The sequence below is a fragment of the Manis pentadactyla genome, chromosome 8, assembly GCF_030020395.1.
Source record: "Manis pentadactyla isolate mManPen7 chromosome 8, mManPen7.hap1, whole genome shotgun sequence".
NCBI lineage: Eukaryota > Metazoa > Chordata > Mammalia > Pholidota > Manidae > Manis > Manis pentadactyla.
Genome location: NC_080026.1, coordinates 72555283 through 72567015, shown reverse-complemented (window position 1 = coordinate 72567015; position 11733 = coordinate 72555283). Strand labels below are relative to the sequence as shown.

General features: G+C 39.1%; 1 protein-coding gene across 3 annotated transcripts in view; it reads right to left on the bottom strand.

The window, feature by feature from the left end:
- Positions 1 to 3012: 3012 nt before the first annotated feature.
- RNLS (renalase, FAD dependent amine oxidase) overlaps positions 3013 to 11733 on the bottom strand; it is a 274300-nt gene continuing 265579 nt past the window's right edge. For 2 of the 3 annotated variants that reach the window (XM_036924054.2, XM_036924057.2), the window contains one exon: positions 3013 to 5001. In XM_036924054.2, the coding sequence (XP_036779949.2) occupies positions 4849 to 5001 (153 nt within the window). In that variant the 3' untranslated portion in view covers positions 3013 to 4848. The remainder of the gene's footprint in view (positions 5002 to 11733) is intronic. The other variant, XR_005032408.2, reaches the window with a different exon arrangement.

The window sequence follows — 11733 nt, the reverse complement described above, 5'->3', positions numbered from 1 at the left end:
TAAATGCAGAAGAACTGGACTCAAGGGTCTCAGAAGCACCAGCAGGATCTGCTTGTACTCTTCCTCTTCCTCTTTTTTCCTCCCCTTTATCATCATCATCACTATTGCTATCATTAATTAAGCACTTACTAGGTGGCCAGCACTCTGCTAAGCTTTTATGTATATTTATGTATAAGCCTCACAACAATTTTACGAGGTTGCTACCATTAACTCATTTTTCAGATGATAAAGGAGGCTGTGAAGCTGTTTAACTGCCTCAAGGTCACACAAGGTGGAATAAAGTCTAGATTCAAACACAGATTTCTTTAACTCCAGAGGATGTGTTCTTCACCTCAAAGCTGTATGTTTGCCTTAAAGGATTTAGAGTGGGGCACGGGATCAAGGAACAATTGGCCAGATGTGTGGATCTAAGATAGGCTTGTTTTTACATAAAGTGATAGGGTTGAGATTTAGAGGTTCTTAATCTGGGGCCCATAGACCCTTGAATGTCTAAAAATAGATTTTGGAGGGTTTGTAACCCCCAAAACACGAGTCAGCAAATTTTCTTTTTAAAGGACCAGGTAATAACTATTTTAGGCTTTGCAGGCCATATGGTCTCTGTCATGAACACTCACCTTCACTCTTGTAGTGCAAAAACAGCCACAGGCAATACACAAATGATGGGCAAGACTATGTTCCAATAAAACTTTATTTACAAAACAGGCAGGTAGCCAGCAGGATCTAAAATGGTATGTAAATTCTATGTGCATATGTGCATAGTTACTTCTGTTGTGTTATTAGGAGAACAGCCCGTAGCTATTCATTGCTTCTCAAGTAGATTTAAAACATGGTTTAGAACTGGCTTAAATGGTCTCCAGGCCCCTCTAAACTTAGACATTCCAGGATTCAATGATTCTACATGCCTTTTAAATTAATACTCTCTTAGGGATTCTTTCTCCTTAGCAGGCTCATTTGATGGATTCTGCTGTGAACCCTCAAGTGGACTATAATTACTGTCTGTTGAGAATGAAAGATAGGACACATTGCCATTTCAAACTTCTCTTTTTACATGGCCAGATGACACTGGCTGAAACACAATACAGTCCAGAATGGAGAACAGCAGATCCGTCCTGCACCAGCAAGCTTCAGGGTTGCCAAGGCTTTTTCTTCTTCCCAGAGACCTCTTTCTGTGTTCCACTGAGTCTTTTCCACAGGAAGCACTCACTTATCCTGACCACACTAATATGCAGGTCGAGCTCCTGGAGTCTGCCAAGTCTGCCCAGGTATGGCATGGAGAGGGTACATAGCCAGATGTGTTTAGATGATATATCTCTGCATCTAGTCAGGGGCCCTCTCTCATGGAAATATGGTTCTTTCTCTTAGATTCCCTGCTTCAGGCATTACAGCATCTTATTTACTGCCTGGGATTACATCAACATGCACCTTACCCTGCCTCCCACTCCATGAGACTTGTTCCCTAGCTAGAGTCCTTAGGTGACACTGCTGATTATGTCCGCCACAGAGCCTGGTCCCAGGCAGGACTGAGTGCTTTCCATTTTAGAAAAAAAGAGATATGCTAAATAAAAAAAAATCATTAAAGTACCATGCATCATAGTGTGATTGCATTTATATTCCAGGTCTCTTGAGGGTGGAGAATTGGGCATAAGGGAAGAAGCAAGAGAAAAAAAACCAGAAGGGGAGAAAGAAATGATAGATGAGAGAAGACTGAGACAAAAGGGAATGAAGAGCCAAAGAGGAACACTGAAAGTGAGAAAGCCGAGGGCGTGTGTGCTGACCCGCCGACCGCGGCCAGGCCGGGATTCCATGTCATTGGGGTGCAGCAATTTCTCACAGCAAATGACCCCCAAAGAAGGAAATAAACAGGCAAATGAAAATAATGGGAACATGAATCATTTATCCAGTGCTTATGGAGACTTTATTCCATACTGGACTCTTACACGTCATGTCAGGATCAGTGTCAGCTCTTTGAAATGAAACAGCGGTAAGAGGACCACGCAGTGCTGCCTGCATCCTCAACCAGTGCTTCAGTTCAGCTTTAATTATCACGCTCATCTGGCGGCAGATGGTGCCATGCAAATAGACATGGGTCACAGAGGCCAGGCTCTTGTCCTGGCATATCATTCTGTGACCTTGGTTGCACAATCTCAGCCTCGGTTTCCTCATTTGTCAAATGTGAATAAGAATTCCTTGCTCTGCTTATTTCACAAGGGTGTTAGGAGGACGGCAACTGGAGATTATATATATATATGTGTGTGTGTATATATATGTATCTGTATATATACATATAAAAGTGGATATCTATATCTATATCTATATACACTTGGATAAGTATAAAATGCCAGATAAATGTAAAATTGACCCTGTTCTTTTTACTTAACAAGGTAGTTGGTAGGCGGGGGGTGGGGATGGTGGCATTTTGCACAGAAGGCTTGGTGACTCAATGAAGTGTCTTTTTTTCCCTTAGTAATATCTGGTCTGGGATTATTACTGCTTTCTCTATGTTTTTAGACATACTTTTCCCCTTGCTGAAGGGGAAAAATACTATTCTACTGCTCTAAGTTGTCACCATTGCTGCCTGAGCAAGACCTGTACAGACAGTTTAGTAATTAAGCTTTTCAACACTGCATCATAAAGTTTTATTCTGGCAAAGGCTATATTTATCAGCAAACAAGTATTAAATCACCTCAGTCCTCAAGCCATTTCTCACCTGAATATGCTCCTTTCAAAATAGAGCAGCTTTCCTTAGCTGGCTTGATTAATAAAAGTTCCTGTTTAGAAATATTGTGGTGCTGGGTGGTCCTGTGGGCTGACAGACGCGCATCTTGGCAAATGTTGCAAATGACACTGACCCCTGCTTCCCAGGGGATGTGGATCACTGAGCCCTGGGTCTTCCAGGGTACCCTGGCCATCTGAATTTCATGGCAATCTGGGATGGCATCCAGCACAAGAGATTTCTATATATATTTCAGTTTCTAAAGGAGAAGAGGTAAATGAAAATAAAGAACATAGGCATTTGATACATTTTCTTTCTTTATTTGACCATTAGGGAATTGGTCTGTTCTTATCTGAGATGGATCTAAATGTAAAATGAGTTTTCAAAATGATGAACATAGCAAAGTAACAATGATATACACACTAAGCAAGGCTGAGTCTTTTCTCATATTGCCAGAGTCTTCTCAAACCAGATGCAGATTATTAGGGAAACATACTTAGAATGAATAGATATTAAAAATCATCAGTGATAGCTTAGAAGAATACTTTCTCTAGGGGATCCATCCCACCTTTATAAATCATTTTTTTACTGTCTTCTTCGGGGAATATCCATTCATGAGACATATATAACATCATTCTTAAAGCTTCAGGATGCTTTCAGTCAAATTGTTCTAATATTTTATTAGTCAAAAACAAAATAGTTAATACATTTGAATGTATTTTCTACCATATTTTAAGGGCAACACCAAAATAAAGAGAAATGCAAATATGGGCCAAAATGGTGAAAGAAATAATATTTTTCATATATCATACCAGAGGTCACATTAATTTCCCTTTTCCTTTTTTTATTTCAAAAATAAGTGATTGACACTGACCACATGTAGGCATTTCAGTTTTCCATCAGTTGATTGCTAAAGGGACACATATAACAACATTCCACAGGATCACAAAACCCACTTTGTAGATACATAAGCAAATTCTTTCCAGGCTTATGCATGTTATATGTAATAAATGAGCATTTAAGCCTAAGACTTTAAATATTACCAAGATAAGAAGTCTTTAGTTGAGCTTTTCTTAGTTTGAGAGGCTGCAATAATTTCTTTCCCTTTAAAATGATAAAACAGAACTTACCATTTTTGCTTTCCAAATTAGCAACAGGTAGGTTGTTTGGGAGGCTGGCAATCAATTTCTTTTCAGAAAGCAAGTCATGAGGTTGTCACTGAAGCACGTGGGTGATATGGTGAACCATTAGGTTGCAAATATTAAACTATTTTAAGTGCATTTATTTTCTGGTTCAGCCCAATTTTTTTGGTACTAAATTCATTAAACTTGACATAGTCTGAATGCCACAGCATATACTGGAAAGCTCATGAAGATAACAGCACATGCCATAGGAGATAGCAAAAGGTAAAGATCGATATATTTTCTCTCAGTTTCCATTTAATTTGTATCTTTCATATTAAGTTTGAATTTTTTAAAGGTGAAAAGTATTGTACAACTTGGAAAGTCAAGTTGAATCTCGTTATTTTCTGATAATTTGAAGAGGGGGTTCTCTGTCAGTCAAGTTGCCTTTCAAACTATGATCATAAAGATGATGACAAATACAACCTGCAATTCAGAGTCATTTAATAACTTGGAAGAGAAATGAGAAACAAAAATTATACTTTGCTACCCACAGTTTGAGAAGTCTTGTAGTTTGGCAATTTGCAAAAATACTGAATGGAGGACATAGCTGAAGATGAAAAACAAGGCTTTGATAATGATTATTGTGTATTTGGAACTGAATTTTTCAAAAGAATAATAAAGGTTCTGGAACATGAACTGTTACTTTGATTTGATGTAATCTGGGGGGAAGGGTCATTTGTTATTCTTAAGCACTACTCTTCCTCCAACAAGTAGTTCATGGCAGTGCAAAAAAGCAGTGAAAAGTGTAAAGTACAAGGAAGTTTCATTCTAGCATGGGTGGTTACAACCAAAATCATAAAATTGATTTTATACCCTGTATGAAACATGATAATAAGTGATAAAAAAATTTCCCAGTAATTACTCTCAAACTAACAGAAAACAAAATAATCAATAACAGAAAATTGTGGCAACAAAAACCCAAAGTGTATGTAGAGAATAAAGATAAAGGTACTAAATATGATTCTTTAAAGCATCTAGAACACACAGGGCAGAAGTGATACAGCCATCAAAGCTGGACTGGGTAAATCCATCCCCTCCACACACAAGGAAAGGTTTGAGATGAAGAGTCATGTGGCCAGGGTGGTTGGCAGCAGCATTTGTAACCTGAAAAAGTAAAAAAAATTAAGGATTGCAATTGACATCCTGTGTCCTCTTGTGCTGTCACATCTACCCCCACCTGGGGAAGGCTCTCCTACCTGGAGAACTCAAGATGACTCACAAGGAGCAACAGAAAGCCAGACCAAGACCTCGAACGTCCTCCCCTCACTCAACTGTTTACACTGACTTCTTAAATGATTAAATTTTCAGTTATCTGATAAGCTAATCAGAGGTGTGTTGTCCTTCAAAATTAGTAGATCATGATAAACTCAATTAGTTGAAAGTACAGTGATTTTTTTAATAAGGGGAAAATGATATATATTCATAAAATCACCCACAACTGAGTCCCTGCTATGTGCCAGACAAGGTGGACAGAAAAGACACTTGAGGACTGTGTCCCTAAGGAATTTTCAGTTGAGTACTGACTGCTGGTACAGTGTCTGAGGACTAAGACAGGATGCAGGACAGGGTGCTGTGGGAAGACACAGAGAGGGCCTAACCCAGCTCACCCAGAAAGAAACGGCTTCACAAGGGAGGTGGCTGGTCATTTCACTTGAGTTCTGATGGTTGTGCAAGAGTTGGCTAGCCAACGAAACAGGCAGAGAGAATTCCAAAGAGAAGAAGCAGTACACGTAAATGCCCTCAATCTATGGGCAAGAGAGAACAAGGTGGTGGACATGGCTGAGAAGCAAGGTAAGAAGGATATCGCATTTCAAATTACTATGCATAAAACTTACAAGTGAAAGTCTATTAAAAATGTTGACAATACTACTTTTGAGCCAAAAGTAGGGTAACCAGCTAAAGTCTGGGATGAAAAAAGTATAGAGGTTCTTTCCTGGACAAAAATTCTCTCAAAATTAGGATGGTTGCTGCTAATAAACATATACAACCAGGAGAATGAGGGGGAGGTGAATACAGTTATCCTGGACACTGATAGTCTGGCTACTGAGGCATCAAAAAAATTCTGAAAAAAAATTATGCAAAATTATAGAGGCATTGCACTTGGGATTTCTTCCCTGCACAACCTCAGGAGGTACCACTCAACAGACCACAAATTGGCAGTTCTGGTTTCTCAGATGGTGTTTTCCTGAGAGTAGCAGCATAAGGCCCCTGAGGATCTGCTTGTTTAAAAATCACACACACACACACACACGAATCAAGAAATACAATGAATACTATTTAGCTTGTAGAGCTGAGATTTTGGTCCTAGATAGGCTGAATTAGTATACATTTTTATAATTTTTTAAAACCAGAAAGACTTTGCATAGATATTTATTTTTATTCCAAGTTTTGCTTTAAAAACAGAGGGGGTACAATTATTTCTTTATCAAATCTCTAAAAATATGGATCTGTGACAACTTGTGTTGCTCAGATGCACATGTAAAATGTGTCCTCTGGCTTTCTGGATTCACCTGATAGCATCATCATCTATCATAGACAATGCAGATAATCTTTTTAAAAAAAATTGTGTCATAGTTCTAGTTTATTATGTTGAATTCTTATGGAGGTATAATTGACAAAAAAGTTGTATATATTTAAGGTATACCACTTGATGCTTTGATACATGTATACATTGTGACATAATCATCACAATCAAGCTAAATAACACATCTGTGAGCTCACATAGTTCCCATTTTCTTTTACTTTTTCTGGGGGCCAGGAACACTTTATGATCTATCCTCTCAGCAAATGTCAAGTATAGGATACAGTATTGTTAATCACAGCCATGTTGTTGCATGTTACATGTCCAGAACTGGCTCATCCTGCAGTACCATAACTTTGCACCCTTTAACCAACATCTCTCCGTCTCCCCTTCCCACCAGCTCCTAGTAATCATCATTCTACTCTGCTTCTATGAACCTGATGATTTTAGATTCCGCATATAAGTGAGATCATGAGGTATTTGTCTTTCCAAGGATGATAATCTTGAAATGAGCAGGAAAGATCTTTAAGTAGCTCAAATAGACAGCACATAGTACAGATTCTGAAGCACAGACCTGGGTATCCAGTCAGAGCTTTTAAACTCCTGCTTAGATGGAATGTTAGAAGTTGAATTATTTGTCAGTGCAACACTAAGGAAGAAAACTGTTAGTTTCCTACATAGTAGCCATTTCAAGATGGGATGACTGATAGCATGAAAGCAAGGGATGCTCTATAAATACTCAAAGACCAGGCAGGACTGGGAAGAAGCCTGGCAGTCTAGGCCACTTGGTGGAGGCCTAACTAACTTTCTGGCTCTCAGTGGGCCCCAAGGGTGCCAGCTATTAGTTTTCCTATAATCATTAATGCTCATGATGATGGCCTTAACATTCAAGAACCAGTTCTAATACTCATGAAGAATTGCTAGCATTTCTCAGAAGTTCACTGTATACCAAAATGCTTTACAAGCATACCCCATTCAATTTACACAGCTACCCTATGAGGTGGTTACTATTATCCTAATTTTATAGATGAGAAAGCTGAGTTTCAGACAGATTGCTATTTGCCCAATGAGAGAAAGCTAGGAGGTGAAGAAATGGATTCAAGCAAAGCAGGCTGAATCTAGAACTCATCCAACACTGTCAGAAACATTTCCATAAAGACTTAATTCAAATAAAACACAAATGTTTGATAGTCATTTAGTTTTACACATCTGGAGAACTCATATAAATGGAATAACTTATTTCATATATATATATATATATATATATATAAAATACATCACACACACCATATATATAGACACATGTGTGTGTCCACATGTAGGTATAATTTAACAAAACACAAATGTTTGATAGTCACTTAGCTTTATGTTTCTGGAAAATTTACATAAATGGGATAGGTCATTCATATGCACTCATATATTCATACATATGTGTGTGTTTATATATAATTTATATATATATATATATATATATATAAAGCTCTATTTGTGGTAAAGTCTTGATACATTCTGGTTAATATCCCTGTATAGATAAACCACATCTCTATTAAACATTATTCAAGTATTAGGCAGGGGGGAACTAAGGGAAAAGGTTCTGCCTGGGGGTGAGCTGATAATTTATTGGTGCTGTGTAATTTCATTTGATGAGTGGTAAATGCCAGATGCCAGATCACATGGCTGGAAAACGGAGCCACTGATTAGGCAGTCTGCAGTTTGGACGAAATCAATCTCATTGCATTTTGGTGGAATCACCCATTTTGAAATTACCCAATGAGGAAAATATGAAAACATGACATGTGTGCTGGCAAGCTCCTTTACCCATGTGAAGTACAGGGCCCTTTAGAGGAGGAGCACGCAATTGTCAAAGCCACAATCTCTCACAATAACGCAGCCTTTGGCTATGCCTCCAGCCACAGTGAGGAACCGCAGCTCAATGACCATGTTTAAGAGAGATGTCAGGGCTGAAACAACCCCTTGGAGATCCAGGTTGCATTGGCTCACAAGTGTGCCAGGGCTGGTCAGAAAGAATTCTGGCTGCAGAAGCTCGTGCTCCGAGGCCGTTAACATAATGTTTTGATAAACATAGGTGATGACTGGGCTGGATGTACAGATTCAAAGCAGAAAAAGCAATTTTATTTCTAAGCTATTCAAACCCATGTGAATGCATTTTTGTGACTTCTCTTCACCTGCAGAATAAAATGCAAACTCCTCGGCCCCATGTGAAGGCTTTTCATAACCAGATCTTACTTCCATTCAAGCCTCATCTCCAGCCACTTCTCTCACCTTTGTCACATGTCCTATCAACATTCAAAATAAGGTTCTTCAGATACATCCTTCTTTGTTGTGCTTCTGTGACTCTGAACAAGCCATTCTGCTTGGCAAAAAGCCTCTCTTCTCTGCCAAGTAAATTGCTTATCCTTCAAGAACCAGCACAAATGTCACCTGCTCTGAGGTCTTCTTGCTCTGCTAGGCAGAGTAAGTGCCTTTCAGCAAGTTATTTATATCTATTATGTTGCTTGTTATTTTGCACTGTAATTATGTCCACGCCTGTCACCCTTCCTAGATTGTGTGCTCCTAAGAGTGGGGACTGTGATGCACTAATCTTTGTATCCAAACCTGGGAATGGTGCCTACCCTCTATTATATGTGCAATAAATGTTTACTGAGTTAAGAAAAAAAAAGGATATGGTACACACAGTTGATCAAATGAAGGTCTTCACAGGGAACCATGGACACAGAAAATGTTATTTAGAGGCTGCCAGAAGCTCATAGGGAAGAGCTCTTGCATTCAGACAGCTCTAAATAATGATGAATAGAGGGCTGTTTTTCTGTCTCTGATTGTGAACTGTTTTACGTGAACATCTCGTGTGTCATGTATTAAGTTGAACTGTACAAACTTGCTGATTCAGTAGTTCAGAAATGGTCGAATATTGTCAATTCTTACATGGTTTAACCTAAGAGCTTCTTTGTATCATGATTATTAACTGTAAAAATTCACACAAAAAGTCTCTTTGGTGTGGGAATGAAATTAAAGATGAAAAGGAAGAGGGAGGCACACAAGTAGGTAAATGGATAGTTCCATGAAATGATAGGTGACAATTAGCAAAAAAACATCCAGTGGCACATATGACAATTGCATTCTTGCTTCCCTACCTACATGACAGCTGAAAATTGTCCTTGGACTGTCAGACATCCACCCAAATAGAACAATCTTGGTTTGGTTTACAGAATGGCTCTATTTTAGACTGACCAGTTCTAGTTGGCCATCCAGCCATGATTTGGTTACTTAAAACCAACCTTTCTGAAATACGGCACTGGGGATATTCAAGTGGGCGAGGCAAGAATTAAGGTTTCATAAATTCTAATCTAACGTGCAACTAGGTTGATGAGAAAACTGGACAACCTGTGAACAATCAGGCTCTGGGTGCTGCATTTCCTCACTTGTTATGGGAGTAAATTATACTGCATTTCATTGAATCAAAGCACTGTCAGTTGCACAAATGAGAAAAAAATATGGTGTCAACATGACATACAACACTTTATTTTGTACTAACTAAAAAAGTTATTTTAGACTTATCAACATGAAGATCTTTTGCAAACATAAAAAAGGAAATAAAAGAGGAACACATTGGGTTTTTCCAGAAATTTCTTCACATTCAGAGTCTGACTTCTCTTAGGCACCCTAACTCAGAGCTGTTGTCCATGCTCTTCCCCACACAGTCTGTCCTCTGTGCTACCCACAGCACTGGCGAGGCCGCATTTCTTTAAGAGTCTCTACTGAAAGATACTTTCTGGAGTTTTCTTGAGACACTAACACCTTTTTTGCAAGTTCTGATGGTGCACTTTCTCTTTGGTGGGACAGTAAGGTTTTCAGACAGCAAGTTTTCTCTAACGGTCCTTAAATAATTTGTTTATTTAAATATTGAGGGGTTACAGTGGTGGTTCCACTGTGAAGCCACCAGAAATAACCAAGTTCACATGTGTGAAAACAATATCCTGTCTCCTAGGGTATACTAACTTGCTGTGATCTTATAGTTGATGAAATACGGAAAATATTAAATAGGGGGAGGGGAGAAGTAAGGGGAACAGTTAATAGGTAGTAAACGCAAAACACGTCAAAAGGTAATGAGTGGCAGGATCCTTTAAGCAGGGCCTTTTCTGGTATTGGCATCTCAGAGTCAGGACTTGTCCTTCCACATCGCTGGCTTAAACCTTCCATTTTCTCAGTTCACCCAAATGAACAGCCCCAGGTGAAACTGACAGAGATAGACTGGTTATCAGAGGATCGATTTGTTCATTTACAAAGGTAAATGTACCAATTCCAGAACCAAGTCTGGTTGTCTTCCCAGACCATTCATCTTAGTAGGCTAATTTCCTCAGCTGTTTCACAGGGGTGACACACATGCGGCAGCTCCTGACAGACATCACTAATCAACTGTGGCATTCTTTCCACTGAGCCCAGAGTGACTTCAGCATCCTTCTCACTTCATTGCTCCAGGCAGCCATTACCAGGCAACTGCAGTTGGCACTTGAGAGGAATCCTATATACCAATCATGGAGCAGAAGATTGCAGAGCAAACACATAATTAGAAGTAAGGGAATTAAATATTTTTTATTGGATTTTTTTCTTTTTTATTAAGTCAGAATAATCTGATGCACTGCCTTCATCCAAACCAGAGATACTTCAATGCCAAGAATTAGGATCACATCAGGAGCTATTTCCTCCAGATGATGCTGGAGGCCCAATTCCAATTCCTTCTAATAACTTTCTAACAACCTCCCTCCAGACCCCTCTCCTTCCACTGGTCACGTAAGGGCTTTGACTGCCATGTGGAAAGAAAATACAGGTAGTTTGGCTACAACCGTAGTTCAACAAAACATTGCATTAAAAATATCAAGGCTTGTGGGATAAATAGAGTTGGGGCAGATAATTCAAAACCTGTGGAATTTTGAATCAAGCACTACCGAAAACCATAAACATCATAGGAAAGTGACTAGCACAGTTCGCATCCTCCCAGCCTCTGCATCTAGCAACATCTCTGCAGCCTAAACTCTGGGATTTATACTTCCTTCTTTGAGATGTAGGTCCTGGAGGGCAGTGCTTGCTTCATCAGGACTCGCACCTTTGCTGGACAGCTGAACATGCTAGAAAACCCAGTAGTTCTTAAAGCCACTGCAGTTTGTATGTTACATTACATTCCTAAAGGTCACTTGAATTAGACTTGGGTATGCCTGAGTCCTGACAGCAGATGGAGATGTCTAAGCCATCACTTGTGCCTTTGATACTCACACTGTATCTTTTAAATTGATTTTTAT